This window comes from Hoplias malabaricus, chromosome 17, assembly GCF_029633855.1.
Source record: "Hoplias malabaricus isolate fHopMal1 chromosome 17, fHopMal1.hap1, whole genome shotgun sequence".
Taxonomy (NCBI): domain Eukaryota; kingdom Metazoa; phylum Chordata; class Actinopteri; order Characiformes; family Erythrinidae; genus Hoplias; species Hoplias malabaricus.
Genome location: NC_089816.1, coordinates 12075303 through 12096286, shown reverse-complemented (window position 1 = coordinate 12096286; position 20984 = coordinate 12075303). Strand labels below are relative to the sequence as shown.

Here is a 20984-nt window from a genome sequence, read left to right as displayed (position 1 = left end):
CACCTGTAGATTTATCTAGATCTAAAGCAAGTGTGGAACTTGTAGTCACACAGCTCCAGGGACTTGGTGGTTGTGGGTTTGAGTCCTGCTCCGGGTGACTGTCTGTGAGGAGTTGGTGTGTTCTCCCCGTGTCCGCGTGGGTTTCCTCCGGGTGCTCTGGTTTCCTCTCACAGTCCACAAATACACACTAGTAAGAGGATTGTTGACTCAAAAGTGTCCGTAGGTGTGAGTGTGTGAGTAAAGGTGTGTGTTGCCCTGTGAAGGACTGGCGCCCCCTCCAGGGTGTATTCCTTCCTTGCGCCCAATGATTCCAGGTAGGCTCTGTACCCACTGCGACCCTGAACTGGATAAGTGCTTACAGATAATGAATGAATGCAGTTTTGATGGTTTTTTTTTTTACAGTTATTTACTTTACTGTAGTTAAAACTGTGGTTAACATTTCTGTTGCAAATGTCCAAATGCAAAATCTTCTCATAGGGCACCTTAAAATGACATACAGCCTCTGATTTGCAGGTGTTTAACAGAGTGTTTAACACTGCTGGGTCTGAGTGTGTACTTGAACCAGTACCACACCATGTCAGTGCCTCTGCAGTGCTGAGAATGATAACCACCCAAAGAATATCCAGCCAGCGGGGGTCCTGACCACTGATTGATCAACCCCTGATGAAACAGAGGGACTGAATGCTGAATTTGTAAATCTATGACCTGTATTTATACAGTAGGTGGGTTTAATGGAATGGAGAGTGCATGTGTGTTACAGTGAGCGCGGTGGGGTGCCTGGGCCCCTACACATTGCGACTTTTTGGTGTTGGACTCGGTGACGAGTGCAGGAGTCTCAAGGCTATGTGACAAAACATGGACGCCCTCCAGTCTTGCTCTTAATATCATAACCCCCCTCCTCCTGTGTTCGACACTCCCACTGTGGTGCAGATGCCCTCCAACAGCCCCCCTCCACACACCCCCACACTGGTTCCAGACGGCGCGAGCAGCTGCCGCCCCCACCTCCCCCAAATTCCCTATGTGTGCAGACAAAAAGCCCCCCTCACCACCCTCCACCCATCCCGCCAGGGGATTGGAGCAGTGACCTGTCAGTAAAGTCCCTCCTCCTCCTGAGGAGTGCGTGCGAGTCTGTTTTTGTGTGTGAGAAACAGAGACGCGTTCAATCCGTCCGGACCGCGAGCAGCCTTCAGCAGACTAGAGTTACAGAGCCCAGAGTTGAAGGCATGGATGACGAGATGCTGTCGGCGGACGAGGGTCTCGGTGTGTGTTCGCGGCAGCGGAGCCCGTACAGCGCGCTCAGGACGCTCGCGAGCAAGCGCGCGATAATGAAGGCTAGGCGAGACAGACCCACAATGGTGGAGCTCCCGCAGCAGCTCACCGGTGGCCCGTCGTACACACAACACCAGCTACAGCAGCGGGTCCCCTGTGACCAGAGGCCCAGCAGCGCCGGCGGAGCTCCGGGAAGCCCCGTGCCCCCTCCGCTCTTCTGCGGCCGCAGGAGCACCACTCACACCGCGGCCCGCCCCGAGCTCAGCCGCCAAGCTCCGGACTGCAGCTACGGCATCAGCGCAGGTAAAGAGCCGGTGTGCGCGGGGAAGTTTGGGTTAGTGACCGTTAGGGAACGCTGGAGCACACTGCACTTCGATACCTGGGCTTTGTCGAGTTGCCTGCTTTGAATCCTCGAGGATGCCCACTGGAAGTGCCATCTGCTGTTTGCAAGTCAGTTTTCCACAAAACTATGAGTATGAAAACAGAGGCAGTGAAACTCAAAGTGTGTATTTCCAAGTTCCACAAGTGTTGAAATAGATTCACGGGAATCGCGTTTATTTCACATGGAAAAGATACATCAGCAGAAACTCGCGCCAAACCTAAAAGGAACGGCGGTAGTTGTTATTCATCAGTGTGAAACCTGTTTCTACATAAGCATCGAATATATTCGGAATAGTTATTATAGAGTAATGTGAAAGGCGCTACAACAAGATCATTATGCAGTGTCTATGAATCAATCAACTGAACAACACAGTTGATAACAATTTTATAGCTCTAACACCATTTCAGCTTTTGATTTTATAATTTAGTCTATTGCTTTTCATCAGAGATTCAGTAAGTGTTCATGACACAGCTACAAAACCAGAGCTGATGACAAATATTATTCACACAATTGGTGTGTCATAAACCCAAAGTGAAAATTACCTTATAATGGCGTTGCAAGTGCTCGAGGAACTTGTTCATCGCTGTCTAAAACGTCTCTGCTGTCTGAATTGTTTTTGGTTTAAGTGTCTGGGTTTTGGTTTGGTGATTTAAAGGTTTTATATTTATGGTTAGACAGGGACTGGATATTGACAACTAGTTAGCTAACCTTTTCTGTAGATAATAAACATTTATGAACATCAGACCAGTTTCACAGACTTTGAAAAGGTTTATAACAAATATTCCTACTGCTCACACAGAACCATAGTTACCCAGCTAGCAAAGCAAATTAGCAAGTAAGATGTGTTCTGGGTCAAGAACAATCTTTAATACTGCCATTATTTATTCCCACACAAAAAATGTACTTTGTATAAGTGAGCCTGACGCAGCTTTCAAAGTCTTGGATCCTGTTTCTCGTTCACCAGCAAAGCAAGTTAAGTCTAACTCAAGGAAACTTATTTTAATCAAATCAAGCTAATTACAGGTCACTTAAGCATGTTATAGCATGTGTTCATCACATGTCTTTTGGTTCTGTTTACAAAATATTTACAAAAAATGCTATGGGGCCAAATGCAAGCGATTTGGACTTAGAACAGTGTCTAGGATGCTGAGCAGACGTATCAACTGATCTTTACCTGTTTAAAAAAATCAGCAGCATATTTTTGATGGAGCAACATTATATCAGAGTATTGACAAACTCACTTATTCAAAACTACTCAAGCAAAGTCTATAATGTTCTGCACAGAATCATGTCTTGTTAAAGTACGAGTGAGACAAGTGATTCTGGCCAGAAATGTTTACCAGAATAATGAGACGGTGTGATGTGGAGATCTTCACAGACATGTGGTTGAATCAGAGTGAGTCATATAGGGGTGAAGAGGTTAAGTGCAGGGCTGAAGCAGGGGCGACTGGATAGTGGCAGATAGAAATTGCACATGCAGCATGTGGCTCAGTGACATTAGAGGTGTGTTGGAGGTTTAAAAAGTGATATAGCAGGAGCCTGTAGACATCAGGAAGATGCTGCGTTGTAGGTGGAAAAAGAACAATCGTATGCATTCTAAAAGCAAAGGCTAACATTCCGGCTTCTAGAAGTTCTCAGACTGTTATATGGAAGAGACCTGTCCTGCATCATGTCTATATTTGCAGTCACTCTGTATTTGAAGTGCCCAGAAATTATTACAATTTTCCTCAATTTAAAAGAGAAGTCTATTGCATTGCTGCATATTCTTTTGGCGGTAAGAGTTGTCACGCTGTTAAGAAATGTTCACATTGAGTTCTTGGTTATTTAGCATAACACTGAAGCTGAAATTAAGCCAGGGTTTGTCTTAATAAACGTTTGTCCTAATAAAGTAAATAAGGTTTGCTTGACCCTGCTTCAGATTTTCTTCACACACTTCCAGTTCAGTGTAGTGACCAACACTGCTGCCATCCAAAAAGCAGACGAATGTTTGATTCCCATCATTAGCAGGAACACCGTGCTGTACCAAAAGCATGTTTGGGTGAGAGTCCTAACACTGATTTATTCCATGTTTTAAATATGATAAAATTATTCTGAAGAAGAGAGCCAATAAAAAACAATAGAGGTTCACTGGCTTTTCACAGTTCAAACTCCCTCAATCCTCCTAATAGGACTGTTTAAGAATATAAAAAGTTCAGGTGTATATATTTTAAGAAACAGTTAGAAATATATTCTGTAGGATCTTTGGAAACTCTCCAGCAGGGCTGGGCCGCCCTGCCTTAAGGATTATTATTTAGAAGGATTCAAACTAATGCAGGCCTTAGGTATGCATTATGATGCTAAGTAATTCAGGGCCCAGGTTGATTTCACAGGAATGTAGGCCCTGTTTCTGTGGCTTTTTGTTGTCTGTTTTGTTTTTTGGTTTCATGAACACATACAATTTTGTTTCTTCTACATATGGACCAACTGCTGCTATAAAGGCTGCTATGAATTATTTGTTAGCACTACAGACCAAGCAGATTGTTAGCACATCCGATTGCCTAGCATTGGCAGAAAACCTGATCTAGTGAAAGATACACAGACTGCTCCTATTATGGCAGAAATGTTGCTTCTTTTCTTTCTGGTCATAGGAGGTATATTCTCAGGTTTAGCAGGGACAGACCATTTAGGATTTCTGGTTTGATTACGGTGAATGTAGTAACTGGTATTTACAGTAATTTAAATACGCCTAGGCTGATATTGTAATAGCTGATTTTAGAGGTCCAGCAGCTGTATTCTAGCCTGAGTGGAGTGGTTTTTGCTGGACAACTGGGTATTAAATTTACATTCTTTATTTTTTATATAATGTTTGGGGTAGAAGTGTAACATTTTTAAGTCATGTAAATGCATTTAAGAAGCCATGTATTAGAAATATGGTGTATGACTGAATCAAATAAGCTAATTTTTAAATTAATTTTACTTTTTATTTACTTTTTTAGGACAAGTGGAATTTTTATTTTAAATACAGGTTTGTAATATCTGTATTTAAAGATATGCCTCATATGGTGTGTGTATGTGTGTGTGTGTGTGTGTGAAAGCGAGAGGTAGCAGAATTAGTTACTGCTAGTTGTTTCTTCTGCAAGTATACACAGCTGCTCTCAGATATCGTACAGCGATAGATGTGAGAAATGTGTCAGTTTGAGGAAATGACACGAGCAAGCAGTTGTTACAGTGTGGCAAAACAGCTAGCGGTAATGGAGGCAAGCAGAGTTTACTGTGAGATCTGTAGCCAACCTAACTGCCGCTATATTAACCAGATAAATGAATAGGGGAAATTTTCCATTAAGAGCTACACCTCATAACTACATGCAGTGCTGATGGTCTGTACTTTTAGTGCAGGTTCTATAAAAGATCTGAAGCTACGAGCTTGACATCAGGGGCTGTTTTAATAAACTACAAGGTCGCCTGCTCAGTAGCTATGTGTTCCACAAAACAAAGATCTGAACTCGAGGTGGGTTCACTTAGGCCTGGCAGGCTGCTGATTTAGGACACACAATGAAAAAATAAAGTACTGCATTTTACTGATCAAACATAATTTCCATAATATTAAAATATATATATATTTTTCAACAGTTATTTATAACAGGAAGAAAACAAACACAAGGTTGTTGATTGTGATTTTGCACTATTGTTCACTTCAAAAACCCACTCAAACAAACCAAAATATTTACTTTCTTAAATCATATGAGCAGGTAAAATAGGGATGAAATTAGTCCTGGTTTGACTGATATAATCAGATAGTATAGGAAATTTGGTGTCAGTTGACAAATGGTTTCCAATCAAACAACAGAACCTCTGTGTGCAGTCACGTACCATCTGCCGTGCATATTTAGCACAATGTAATGAAATCTATTAGAAGCTAGCCCCTTTTGTGATTGTATGGGAAGTATATTAGCATCAGTTAGAACATAAGCTATAGGTTGAAACTCTAAAGCCACATGCAGGATTTCAGATAGAACTCTGCAAATTATATCATTTCTAAATTCATGTTATTTTACAAGTTTAGATGAAATAACGTTCAGCCTGAATGAAGTTTACAGCACTGAAAACTGCCTCAATTCAGTATACTCAATGTCGTTTTCCTTTACAGTAGTGTTCACAGTGTAATTTCTCTTCTCTAGTCTCCAGATAGGCCCTATGTGTCTCATTAATGATTCACACAAATGCACATTTGGCAGAGGATTGAGAAAAGGCAGAAGCAGAGAAGAAATGAGTACACTCATCCCTAGTGACTTCAGACATTACTAAAGCATGTGCGTTTTGACTATTACTATTAATTATACATGTATCTTTTGGCTAAATATTTAAAACCCATCCACACATTAACTATAAATGTCAAATGATGGTGCTACAAAGGTTCTTTGGTAAAGAAAATGGTTCTATAGGACTCTGAACACTTGTAGAACCTTTGGCATGATTAAAGTGTTTTTGCAACATGAAAGGGTTCTTCAGGTTGATGGAGAATGTGCAATAGATGGTTCTGTATAGCACCTTTTAGAAAAAGGGTTCTGTATGGCACCAAAAAGGGTTCTTCTATTGTTACGATGTCAAGTTTGTTACAACAGAAGAACCGTTTGCCCAGGGACTAAAGCTTTTAAAGAAGTGTGTTGAATTACATCTTTGAGGTAAAAAGTAAATAAATAAAAACTAAGCTACATTTCTTCAGTTGGATCCGTTTTCTGTTTCAGCCTCTTCAGCATAATCATGGTGAAACCTGCATTAAGAGGAACTCCTTCCTTGAGATCATTCAAGAATAAATGTCATGTATGCTGCCATGCCTCATCGCACAGTTTCACTTCATTGTTTATAAATAATTTGCATCTTTCTAATGCAGACATACTTGGGATCAAGCAAAATGGCATTTCTGTGCAAAGCAGCCAACAGGATTAAACTCATTAATGTCTATCAAAACAAGAACGTGAGACAGCAATATAAAGTCCTAGGTCAAATGCAAATGTGTGTTCTTGTAGATGGTAGATGTAGGTGATTTAAAAAACTTTGGGTTTGTGTCCAAGGCAATTAAAGATATAGTGAGTTTATCGAGAGTGAGCTGTGTAGAGGTGTATGAAAGTGAAAGCCAGCGCTGGTGAACTGTGAGAAATGCCATGGGGCAATCACCTTGTGTTTGTTCAGTAATGTATGAAAACACTTCTGCTGTGAATCTGGAGTAGCTGGTTTTTGGACATGTTGACAGAATCGCGGACGTTTCTTTGAGACACAGCGAGCCAGTAACAAGGCTCTGGAAACAGTGCAATAAAGCAAAATTACATTTTAGAGTGAGCCCAATCTCGCAAGAGATTGTGATTAAAACAAATGAGGCTCATAAATTTCGCTCTGTGGAGCATGTTGTGTTTAATGAAATTTCAGGGAGCTCTCTCTGCATGGCGTGATACAGAGGGAGAGGGAGGAGGATAGAGGAGAGAGAGGGTGAGATGGAGGGAGGAAAGAGGAGAGGGAAAGAGAAAGTAAGAAAAGAAGGTGGCAAAAAGAGCGAGCGAGAGAGAGGGGGGGGGGGAGCAGAGGGAAGAAGTGAGTGAGCAGGGAAGGGAGAAGAGAAGTGTGAGGGGAAGGGTATTATCAAACACATCTCGGTGGGAGTAAACAGAGACGCTGTGCATATTAATAAATCGCCACATCTGCTCGCGCCCGATAGACACGTCTCAGCAACTGCAGACGCCTGTCACACGGCTGCCACGGCAACTGCACGCATCCCATAATTGCCTGCCCTGTGCCTTTGTGTGAGAGCGACAAAATCATAATCATCTTCCAAGAGACACTGGAGACGGCAGTGTGGCCGGAGGCCGGGGAAAGGAGGGGGTTCATGGGGGATGGGGGGAGTGTAGAGGACCCGCAGTGTTTTGATTACAGAATCAATTAATATTTCAGATCAGTTGTGGTTGTGGATCTTCATTTTGAATAGGGCCAAAAAGCATGTTTAGTCTCTCTCTCTCTCTCTCTCTCTCTCTCTCTCTCTCTGTCTCTGCAAGGGTCCATAAGCAGTCTGCCCTACACTTTTCTACCATTAAAACTTGTGCTTTAGTTTCCCGGTAGTTACTGAATAATTTATGATAGTTACCTCATGACTCATCTTAGTAAATAATTTATAATAGTCACTGAATAATTCAAAATGGTGAATAATTAATTATAGATACTGAATAATTCATCGTAGTAAGCCTACTGAATAATTCATTGTAGTAAATAATTCAACATAGATACTGAATAATTCATCATAGTTAATAATTCATAGTAGCTTGGTTCCTGAATATTAAGCCTTAAGATTAATAACTGAACAGCACGCCTGCAGCTTCAACCTGCTCACATTCTCAACCTGATCCTTCAGAGCAAGCGACGAAGGGCGACGATGGTGTTACAGTGAGATAAACCGAGGAGGAAAACCTGAGAAGCGCTGAGTCTCAAACAGAAAAAGGATGACTCCCCTTTGAGCCACCAGCACCAGGAAGAACTACATTACATTCTCTTCTCCAGAAGGAGAGCTGAATATTTGTAATGTTTCTAAAATAAAAGAACATAATATAATTCCTGAAGGGGCTTAGGAAATCAACTTTAAAATCAACATTTAGAATAAGGCAAATTTAATGTTCCCTAACCAAATGTACAGGACAGGTACCTTTGAGGGTACCACCACAGTGACAGCAAAAGATACACCACAGTGACAGCTTTTCTGACAGTGTATTGATTTTCAGAATTTGTAGCTAGAGATCTTAATTTTTCCATATTCATTTGCAAATGATTCTGTATACCCTGTACGACTCTAAACAAATTAGTTATGCAAGGAAGCAGATGTGCCCCTTTCCCCTGAGAAGAGAAATGTGATGTATCTTTAAGGAACACAGCTGGACCTTCAGACCATTATTGTATCTATGAGGATACATTTACATAGTTTCTGCCCTTTGATGAACAGAAATGAACCCATACACCACATTTTTCCACCGTGAGGTATTGCTAGTGCTGGGCAGCAGTGAAGAGAACAGAATTCAGTGTTGGTGGATGAGGACCATCAATGAAAGTGGAGACATTAAACAGGAATATTTAGCTGAATGAACTAAGATTATTTAGAACCCATCAGTAGGGTGTGGAACATTATTGATCATGTGTGATGATAGGCTACACGCAGGTCTGAGGCCAGAGTCATAAGAGTCAACACAGAGGCAGAAACTGTGTAGTTTCCAATGAAGACAGGGTTCTCCATGAAGCCACAAATAACATTGGCAATGCAATGTACATACAGCACATGACAGTGTACAGAACTAGTAAAGTAATAATGCAACTGTCTAACATGACATAACTTATGTAGTTATGCAATAAATAAAAAGGGTTAAAAGGCTTTGCCTTGAAGCAGTTTTGAATCACCCTGCCTTACACTAGAAACTTCATAAAACACCACCTGGGTTTTGTTTGTTTTGTTATCTATCTTTCCTGATGGGTTGTCTATGGAGGTGTACAAATACAGGCAGTAGGCCATCTGTTGTAATGCGCAGTTCACTAGCTGTCCTCTATTCATTTTATCACAGTTCAGTTTCTAATAATAAACGATCATTACTTGCCAGATGTGGTGGACTCAACACAAGAGGCAGTGTCACTCTTATAGGTGTGTCCAAACTTTTGGCAGGTAATGCATTTGTTACGTGAAGCTGGAAACTAAAAGATAATAATCTCTTACCAGCCATAATTCATGCTTTGTATACTACTCTAGATTACATGCTTGGATAACTACCTAAACATGACAAAATTGGTTTAATCCATGTGACATACTTTTAAGATGGCTTATTTTTATTTATTTATTTATGTTATTTATTTTTTTAAGTAGCTCACTGTTGTTCACCACTTATGCAGGCTAGAGACACAGAATCTTTTGTGATGTCTTCAATTAAGACAGTAAATATTGTATTGTTGCAGTGTGGATATTGAGCTGTGTTGGTTGCACATGTTCCTGGAACTGCAGGAAACACCATACAGCCAGCTATATTAAAAAAAACTCTTAACCTAAGCTAATGTCTCTGGACACATTATCTGTGTTATTCTCTCTCTCTCTCTCTCTCTCTCTGTCTCACACACACACACACACACACACATATATCACCTTGTTTCTCAGGCTGTACCCACATGTTTCCATACTCCATATGTGTTACCCTATCTGTAGTACTTAATCATTGGTCAGTTTCTACTTACAGAGCTGCTCTTTGCTGTACATTGTGGATGGCTCACAACATAGCAATGGCACTGAAGTCACTGTTGTGTTGAAAATGGACCACCACTAAAATAACATCTGGTCAATAGTGGCCCTGTGGTCAGAAACAGAACAATGATGAATGGGGTAGAGGCCTGCTGACAAATAGTGCTTCAACAGATGGCCTGCAGTCTGTAATTGTAACACTATACATCAATCAGCCACAAGATTAAAGCCACCTTGTTTCTACAGTTCACTATTTTAGCTTCACGGACCATATATGTGCACTTTGTAGTTCAACAATTTCAGACAGTAGTCTATCTGTTAATTTGCATACATGGTTAGCTCCCTTTCACCCTGTTCTTCAGCGGCCAGGACCCTCACAGGTCCACCACAGAGCACATATTATTTGTTTAGTATATCATTCTTAACACTGTAGTGACGTTCAGATTGTAGTGATGTGTTACTGTGTGTTGTGCTTAGACGGTGAAGAGTTTTTAAGCACTCACAATCCACTGTATGATACAACTACATCCAGCCACAGGAAACTGGATACTTTTGGCAGGTGGACTATTCTCAGTCAAATATTAATATTATAATATTATATAATATTAATATAGCCCAGTATTAAGTCCAAATAAAATTTTTTTTGCTGTTCACAGAAAAATGCAAATGCTGTTTATTGATTACATATGGGGTGACACAGGGGTGCAGCAGGTAGTGTCGTATTTACACAGCTCCAGGGACCTGGAAGTTATGGGTTCCCCACTCGGTTTACTGTCTGTGAGGAGTTTGGTGTGTTCTCCCTGTGTCTGCATGGGTTTCCTCCGGGTGACTGTCTGTGAGGAGTGAGGTGTGTTCTCCCCGTGTCCGAGTAGGTTTTCTCTGGGTGCTCCAGTTTCCTCCCACGATCCAAAAACACATGTTGGTAGGTGGACTGGTGACTCAAAAGTGTCCGTAGGTGTGACTGTGTGTGTGTGTGTTGCCTTGTGAAGGACTGGTGCCCCCTCCAGGGTGTATTCCTGCCTTGCGCCCAATGATTCCAGGTAGGCTCTGAACCCACCGCGACTCTGAACTGGATAAGTGCTTACAGATAATGAATGAATTAATTAATGATTACATATGAGAATGAGAACATATGAGAACATCCAAAAAAGTTTTTTTGTTTTTATTCAATTTTTTGTACTGCCAAAAAGAAAACCCTCATTAAAAATTCTTCCCAAAAAACATGTGAAAAAATTTGTTTGTGTGTTTAATTCTTTTAGAACATCAGGTGGCCAGAGGGAGCTCTTTTTGATCAGAGAAACAGGTGTAGCGACAGAGGCCTGCTGACTACATTTAATAAATTGTCAATTGTTCATTGCAATATAATGTATTACATAATAGAAATATGATGTTTCATTATATCATAACGTATTTAAAATGTAATCTCTTTGACTTAAGTGAAAACCAGTAATGATTTAGATACTGCCGTGTTTTCAGAGCTCTACGAGAATGTTAGCCATGCTCAATGTAATCAGTTTTATTAACCAGGATCTGCAGATGTGCCCACTCTTCATTTCAGTAACTATATAAAACCTACGTCATGGGTCATAGATTGTGTGTTTAATAGGTCATCAGTACCCGCTTCCTCCACCCACACAACCACTAAATGAATGTGGCTATTGTTTCACAGAAGTTCATTTTTGTATTTCATAGCAGTCATTCACTGTAACCTATATTGCCATCACTATGACACAGTGCATTTTATCTGCACCCACACTCCTATGATATTTTGACACTGTAGAGAACAGCCTGATTTTAAAACAGCACCTTCTCTAACAGCCAGCCAACATACATAGTACATTAATGATGTTCTGCAAAAGAAAGTGTAGAACAGTAAATCAATACCAAGAAAATATGTATGGATAAAACTTAATTATATAGAGCTGACCTTTTAAAAAAAGGTCAGAATATGGTCTGGTCATGTTCTGTCCGGCCCCTCCACTCATAAAAATCAATTCTATGTTTATGCTTTTATTCCATAGTATTTCCTGAACAATTCATCCAAGTAGCTGAAAAATTATTTGTAATCATTGAATAATTTCAAATATTCATTCATTCATTCAATCATTAATTTTCTGTAACCTCTTATCCACTCCTGAGTTGCAGTTGGTCACTGGGCGCAAAGCGGGGATACACCCTGGAGAGGGCGCCAGTCCTTCACAGGGCGACACACACTTTCACTTTCACATCTGTGGACATTTTGGAGTTGCACCTACCAATGTGTGTTTTTGGACCATGGGAGGAAACTGGAGCACACAGAGGAAACCAGGAAACCCACATAAACACAAGGAGAGCACACCAAACTCCTCACAGACATAATAAATAACTACATAATAATAAGCCTTCATTTTTTTTTTCTTGCAGAAAACCGTCTGATCCTGGATGCATTTGCGCAGCAGTGTAGTCGAGTGTTGAGTCTGCTGAACAGTAATGGCAGGCTCTTGGCTCCTCCACCACCTATCAGCCCACCATCATCCTCCATCAATACCGTCATCAAGCAGGAGGTAGGTTGCCAGTCGGAGTGCGAGCCTCTGGAGACCAAGCCCAGGCCAGAGGATCTGGAAGCCTCAGTGGCACAGCAGTCACCCCAGAGAGGAGGAGACCAGTTCAGCCAGCAGCAGACGTCCTCACTCCTGCAAGTCTTCACTGAGTCCCTGCAGAACTACTTGCTTGCCGGAGCACAGGTCACACAGGTAACAGTAAAGAAATGACATTTTGCACATTCATGATATGTGTAATAATAAATATTAATTGACTAAATGTACCTAAAGGACTAAAAGCCCTTGTATTTTGTATTCCAAAACTGTTGGAAAAGATGTGTTACTGCATCTTTCCTTTAATTACACTTTTAAATTGTGAAATGACAATACCAATTGTTGTATATTTGCAAGTGGAATTTTTGCAAATTTTTGCTTAAAACAAGACTTTAGCTGCTCAACAGTTCATGGTTGCTGTTGTATTCTCATTGTCATGATGCACCAGAGAATACATGCAAAATATGTGTCTACAAAGCCATGCTGTTTTAGCATGAGCAGAATGAGTCTCCATTGAAAATGCATTATTTGGGTGGAAGCGTATATTGGGATTTTACAGAGACATAAGCTTATGCATCAATGGTACCTTTACACATATGCAAGCTACCCATGTCCAAGACCCAAACATTATGCACATTCAACAGTGTATTCGGGCCTTACACAAGACATGGTTTTCACTGGATTTCCTGGATTTTTCACAGTAATTGTGTATGGTAGATGGTAAAAGCATTTTTTTTTTGCAATTTGGCATGCTTTTTGTATTGTTTGAAAATACTTTCACCAAGTCTGGGATGAAGTGGGAAGACACAGCTCATCTCTGCTGCAAAGACTGAACCTTTGTTGGATGCTCCCTTTATACATTTTTTATGCACCTGCTTATAGTGGAATGTTTTAAAATGTTAAATTGGAATAATCTATTAACATTTCACACTAACATTTTGTTTGTTCTTAAGGTTCAAAAGAATTCAGTACAAACTATTTATTTATTAATTTGCATAATACAAAAATTCGCAACTTTTCTAGAAATTATGTTCTGCTATACTGACATATTCACTCACAGGGGGAGTCCCGGCTCCAGCCTGAGCGTCAGCCTGTTGTTTCTGGGTCCCCCCCGCACAACCTGGGGGGCTGGAACTCCCCCACACCATCTGAATCCTACGGACACCCGTCCTCCACACTTCCTGAGGATGAGGAAGAGGAGGAAGGCTGCTGTCCACGCTGCATTGAGCTGGAGCAGGAGGTACTGAGCCTTCAGCAGGAAAATGAGGAGCTCCGGCACAAACTGGAGACCTTCCCAGGTACTTCAGCTTAATCAGATTTGAAATATTTTAATTGTTTATAATAATTCATAAAATATGCACATATTTTTGACTAATTGTCTGCATTTCCTGTGCTTTGTAAATTGTTCAAGTCATGTTTCTGTGCATCCTCAGCCTTATATTGAATTGATATATTTGCCTTATTTTGTGTTTGCCCTAGAATTTTTCTGGTACCACAGCTAAAATAAATATGCAAGAATAAATAAAATATTCAACTGAAAATTAAATTAAGCTGTTGAGAAATCAAGTTTTTTGTTTTGTTGAATAATTTCCATAATAACTACTGTATATCTGAATCTGTTCATTGAAACATTCTTAAAGTGATGTCATCATATTATTTGGAAATAATTCAAACTCTCAGTCTCCTATTCATAAAACAACACCAGCTCTTCATTCTTAACGAAAGTTTTGCTTAAACTTTTAAAAAAAATTGTCAGTGTTTATTTACCCTCTCAGCAGGATGATGGCGAATGTGTGTATTGTGATCACAGAAGAATTCTGATGGTGATGGATGTTTGTGTGTGTCTGCAGCACCGTGCCAGACTGTGCTGGATTACTTTAAGACAGTCCTGCAGCACTACAATCAGTTTGCTCCACCCCCAGTTGAGGAGCAGCTCACGGAGGTTAGAGAACCAGACACCGGGCCTGAAGTACGTAAACTAGAAGGCACAGCACAGAATGTGCTTTAAAACTGCTGCAAAATGTGCTCATAATGTGTTCACTTTCAATTTGACACCAACTGCATGTTAATATGTCTACTAACTCTGCTTGGGAAGATGAATTACTTTAAAGCCAATGTCCACTCCTATTTGTACTATATATATAATACTCGTTTTTATACTTTTGGGGATGAATGGGCTCTGATATCGCTCTGAAAGAATTACCCCAGACTTTCTAAAATGATCAATCCTGCTGTTCTGTCAGATTTGTGTTGGCTGGGACTGAGTTGGCTTATGGCGGCATGCAAGCCTCTAGAAGCGGATCTTGGGCTCTCCCGCTGCCCAGCACTAATGGGTATCAGCTGGCTGGGCAGCATTGGATGCACTGGGAAAGTGTAGACCACAGGTGATCAGTACTGTGTGTTTCTATGGTCCATGTCATAGACAGTTTTGCTACCAGCCGCCTTTCTCATCTGATCCAGGTGCATCCAGACCCAGGTTAACCTTAGGGTTGTTCCCCAAGGTCCTGGCTAGTGCTAGTGCTCCACTACTGATGCTGTAATTTTTACGCTGGCATGGTGAGTCCTTTGTCATCATTCTGCGATTCGTCCTGCCCTCTCATCTCAGAGCAGGCAGCAGACAGGGATTTTGGATAAATATATATTTAAAATTATGTGTATATTATATGATTGCCATATGTTTACAATTAGCCTAAATTAATTTATGCTTATAAGGTTTTTGTTTTTTTTTACACTGAACACAGTATGTGCTGCCAACACTACTTGCAGTATGCACTGCACTTGCCAGTTGGGCGCAAAAGTAGGATGCGCTCTCTTTCCTGCATGTGGGGACTACCAGACATTGGTTAAAGCAATTGGTTGAGATTTTGCTGATGAATGTCTCACAAAAGTTGAAAATATTTGAAATGTATATGACCTTGCGCACCTGGTGTGGCATGATATATACTCAATGCCTGACCGGTAGTAATATTAGCCAGGTTCTTGCATACCAAACGTTTCACAGTTTTGTAATTCTACCGCAATATGGAACGTGGTATTTTGGATTTTGCACCTGTATTGAGGAACATTTGTGCGGTACATTTGATTTAAATACATTTATTCTCTTAGAAAAACATTCCTCCAGTAGCTATAAGGCCTACGCTGCTAGCCACTATGACTGTTGGCATTGTTAAAGTTTCCAAACAAGACATTTGAGACATGACCACTAATTCATGTCGGGCACAGGCTAAATAAATTCTTTGCAAAACAGGCCACATAATTTTCATAAATTGTATGTATTATGATCAGTCATACGGCCAATATCTCCACCTAAATTGTGCCCTGTCTTCTGGCACAAAATATGGGTCTGGGTAGTCTATGAGTTGAGCTTAGGGGTCTTGGCTTATTTTGGCCATTTTTGTATACAGCTGATTTTTTTTTTCAGCCGTCTCTGTGTCTCTCCTTCACTATTGCTCTCAATCTCGCTCGCTCTCTTTCTCTTCCAGCAAGTTTGTCCCTCCACCACAATTTAATCAGCTTGCAGTAAAGAATCAGTAGATTCCAAACTCCTTCCCGTTTCTTTGTGGAATGAAAAGTGACACCTGAGGGTTAAAGATAGCCTTGGACTAAACTGCAGTGTCAGTGATGTTGAGTTGCCTTTCTCATTCATTCATTCATTCATTCATTATCTGCAGCCGCTTATCCAGTTCAGGGTTGCGGTGGGTCCAGAGCCTACCTGGAATCATTGGGCTCAAGGCGGGAACACACCCTGGAGGGGGCGAGTTGCCTTTCTAATGAAGTTAACTTGATTCATCAGGGCCCACAGTACATTTCTGCTGTTTTCACCAGTATTGTTCTCGTTACGATGTAGACTGGACTGTCCTAAAAGTAGTCAGTGTAACCCGGACCAATCATAAGGCTAATAGGCTCTGACTTCACATTTAGTCTGAGCAACCAGGCAGAACTGACAACTGTGTGTGCAGGGGTTTCTGTGTGCCCAGTCTCTTAAGGTGGAAATGCTGGACGCCATTGCCATTTTGTGTTTAGTAGTGTTTGAACCTGATTACTGACAGAGATCAAGGACATGAAACAACATGCATTTCATTGATATTATAATCAATTACATTCCATCATTTCATTGTGAAGTTTTTCTAGTCCGAATAAAACTTTGACCAACTGTATGATATTTTACAAAGAGAGCATTATCAGGACTGTCTTAACTGCAGTGAATAAAAATGTTTACAGGTCCTTCATTAAGAAAATGTGTAAAATATAGCGATTTGACATTTTAGACACATCACTGTCCCCTATCAGTGTCTCATCTTCTACTTGGAGAAGAAACTTAGGTCTAGATTTCTGCAGGACTGTTCAAACTACAAGAATTGTCACCAGAAACTGAAAACAGAAGTGAGACAGACATTCAAATTCGGGGCTAAATTAAGGCTGTGAAAACAGCACTTTGACTCAATGTTACATAAAATTATGCAAATGAAGGCATCGCTGCATGCTGCCTGACTGTTGTTTTTGAAGCTTTACAATCAAATAATGTTCTCATTGAGAAATGTGAAGATCTCTTTTATTGAGTGTAATTTTTTTATTTAAACTGTGGTATAGATTATATCAGAATTACTGTAACGTTTGAAAATCATGAAAATCATGTAAATATATATGCATAGGTATTAATTTTGATCCCTGGCTATTATAGAGGTACCAATATAAATATGTTCACTCCTCAGGGCAGTAAACAGTTGCTGGGGAACTACCCTCTCTTCATCACAAATAAACAGTGGGATGAGGCTGTGAACTCGTCAAAGAAGGACGGACGGAGGCTACTGCGGTACCTCATCCGTTTTGTCTTCACTACAGACGAGCTGAAATACTCATGTGGTTTGGGGAAGAGGAAGCGGTCCATCATGAACGACACAGGGCCAGAGAGACGGCCACTCAACCCTATCAAAGTCACCTGCCTCAGAGGTACATGCACTTCAGCACCAGGGTAGTTAAAGCACACTCAATGACTGAGTCAAAATCTGCTGAAATACTGCTTTTAGGTATGCATGGGGAAGTGCAGCATGAATGATGTGCATTTGTTTAATTAATTTGATTAGGTTTTGGATCACTCTCTGATTTAAAGGATTGTTTTGGCAAAAAAAAGGATATCAAATTACTTCAAATGTTTGGTGAACTTTTCTTTAGCATTTCCTAGGAGCTACAAGGTCATTGTAGCTAGTAGCTAACAAGCAAAGCGTATTAACAGCTTGCATCACAAAAATAAAAAAAATTTTCAAAATGGCTACTAATGCTGTTTTTGAATTGTGTAGTTTTTCAGTTGTTTAGATATTATTACGTCCTAGAAACTACACTGACGAATGTATTTAAGATTGTGTATTATTGTTATTCCAAGCTCCTTCTGTCCTTCCATCTCTTGATCTGACTCCCCCTCTGTCTTTTGCTGTTATACTACCCCTCCCTCATCTCTTTTGCCCACTGTCTTTCCCTCATCCCTCTCACTGTCCTTCGTCCTCCCACTCTCCTTTTATCCTTTGCTGACTCATTCCGCCTCTCCTCACTGTTACTTGTACTGACCCAGCATGCGGGCATCTGTTAAACAGAGATGTGTAAATATAAATATGTCTGTCCCCAGAGTTTATCCGAATGCACTGTGCGTCTAACCCAGACTGGTGGATGCCATCTGAGGAGCAGATTAATAAAGTGTTCAGTGATGCGGTGGGTCACGCACGTCAGGGACGAGCTGTGGGAAGCTTCCTGCCCGGTGGAGGCGGCAGCGGGAGTGGCAGCAGTAGCAGCGGCAGTCTGTATTTGGATGGCTACGATGGACAACTGTCCCAGGATGAAATTTATCTGAAGAGCTCACAGAATGGCCTCGGAGACTGAAGCTCAGAGCAGGAATAGAAATGCAGTGTACAGCCTTACTGTTGTAGCTTCATGGACTAAAGGCTTCATCCATGTCACTGATTGATGAACTCATGTAACAATGACCTGAAAGATCCACAAAGTATGATTTCTCAGCAAGCAATAAAACGTACCCAATTTTCCCCTAACTGCAAACATACTGTAGTTGATCAGTTAAAACATATTTATTTAGACTTATTAAAAAAAGGGGCTAATACATATAACAAACTATGGAAGCTTAACACCATGGAAGCACATCAGTAACAAAATGAATATGTAATACTCAAATTTAATACTGGATAGTTTGGAAATTACAGTTCAGTTTCATATTAAGTGAAAAACATTTTAATTTTCATTTTGAAGCAGTTGTTGCATGGTCACATGAAACATATGAATTCAAATTGGGAAATATATTTAACTGAAATTGACATACTAATAAAGCATTCAAACCTCAGCTCAAACCTACATCTGCAGGGATTTCCCCCTTCTCCAAAGATTAAAACATAAATCTGCTTTATTTTTTATTTTATTTTCTTCTTCTTTTCCCTTATGGAAGTAAACACTGTGTAAATCAAATCAAATATGCCCTATAGGATAGACTTGACTTTTGGGTTCATTTATTTGGTTGTCTGAGAAATACTTCTTTGTGAATAATAACCCCTGAACAGACAGAAAATCAAGGAGAAAAACAAAAAACAATGGCACTACTTCAGACCCTCCCTACACACCCTGCAATTGATCATTTCATTTTTCCAGATGTAGCCCTTTTTTACCATTACAAGTCCTCTACAGTCTGCAGTGATAACTCTGTTATTCCTTACTGCTTGCTGTGCTAATAGTAGCATTGTACATACTGTAAAAGTCAAGAGTTTTCTTATGCAGGTCATTGTTGAGAGCAGTGCGATTTTGAATATCACATAGTTGAACATGACAGGGAGAATTCCATCAGTCATCAAATCACAACAGCTATATCTCTTACTAAATAAATTGGCCATATTATGATAAAATATATTTTAGTTAAGTATGTAATAGAGAAATATAAATATGAATGTATTAATTGTAATGATGTTCACTGTAAATAAGGAAGTGAGTCTTCCCAGTGTCAGAGTCTATGTGTGCATACGCATCACATATTAACAAGGTGCTATTATAACAAATCATTATAGACAATAACATATCAATGATTTATTCATAGATGAGGAAACTGAAAGTGCCATCTTTTATTCTCCTCGGATGTTGAATGTTGTGGTTAAATCAGTTTAATGGTCAATATTTGATGGAATCGTTTGTCCATGTTTGTGAATATGGAAGTGAGGTTAGGATATTGATGTGCTCGGATGGCTAGGTCAGCCCTTACATAAGCCTTAGGGGAAAATCCACAATAAAACTTAGGCTGGTTCTTACATGTTATACATATGTGTGGTGGAGGGAGAGGACACTGATTATATCTGCTGAGCTTTCTCATGGTGAACTGCACAGATCTTTATTCTAAACACATGATGTGAACTTTTTTGTTGGTCAGCGAACAAAGGCCATTCATTGCGTAAGAACAGTTTTAGATGCCTTAAACAGAGACACTATCCATCATTTGGAACTTCAAATACTGCCAATCTCTGACTGTTGCCAGTCTGCTGGACTCTATCTATGCTGATGCTGCTGGGTGACTTTGTTTTGATTTAAAAAAAAGAGCTCATCAAAATAATTGGGTACACAATGAGCTATATCATCTTTCTGAGATCTTAGCCACGAAAGACTAAGCCTGTGTTGCTGTGTACTGTAGCCAACTCTGTTGTGGTTGTGTATATCTGTGGTAGCTCAGTTAGTTACCCTCTTATAGGAATTCTGTGGGCACTGTGAAAACATAAACTGTTGTTTGTCCTTAATGTCAGTTGTTCTTTCATGAATGCATTTTATTTGTAAATTTAATTTTTAAAATAATTTCAATGCAAAAAATATAAATCAGTATGTTTTATCATTTAAATGTGGCAAAATGTAGTACATGAAAATGATCTGTTCACTTTTAAAAGGAAGATTTTTCAAAAGTTTTCATAATTTCAAGATTTCTTAAACCATCTTAAAACGTTTCTTTTTTTATTATTTGTTCCTCACATTAAGTAGTAAAATAGGGCCAATACAAAATGTTTATATTTTATTCTTATCATTGGTGTGAGTCTGTATATAATATACAAATATATATATATATATATATATATATATATAAAAGGTGACATATTTATTGTTTACTGAATGGCTGTTCGTCTAAGACGATGAGTCCGAAAAAAAACTACTCAGCAGAAATGTGCAGACTTTAGAAACCTAGGTGAAACTCCCCTTTAGGTGAAATATATGTCTAGTCCAGTAGATGGCAGTACAAAACAAATGTGGAGTTGAGTGCTTGTCCGTGCTGGATGCTGAATGCTGAATTGTACAGAAATGTATTGTTTGAAAGAAACGCGTCTCCGAAAGAACTGTATCCATTTTTTAAAAAAAATATTAACTTAAAAAGTATCATAATAATGGAAAAAAATTAGCTTGAATTCACGACTGTAGTCTGCAATGTTTCTATACGGTGCTCTTCTAGGGACATCTTATACCGTTCCCAGGCCTTGATTTATTTTTGAAAGAATGTCACTAGACCTAG

The 20984-nt window shown here is 39.9% G+C and overlaps 1 protein-coding gene across 1 annotated transcript; it reads left to right on the top strand.

Moving 5' to 3' along the window:
* Window positions 1–1085: 1085 nt before the first annotated feature.
* LOC136673149 (BEN domain-containing protein 4) lies at window positions 1086–20341 on the top strand. Its single transcript, XM_066648459.1, has 6 exons — window positions 1086–1572; window positions 12285–12613; window positions 13515–13752; window positions 14305–14423; window positions 17167–17404; window positions 18075–20341. The coding sequence occupies exons 1-6, from the start codon at window positions 1224–1226 to the stop codon at window positions 18323–18325; spliced, it is 1524 nt and encodes a 507-aa protein (XP_066504556.1). The 5' UTR covers window positions 1086–1223; the 3' UTR covers window positions 18326–20341.
* The last annotated feature ends 643 nt before the right edge of the window (window positions 20342–20984 follow it).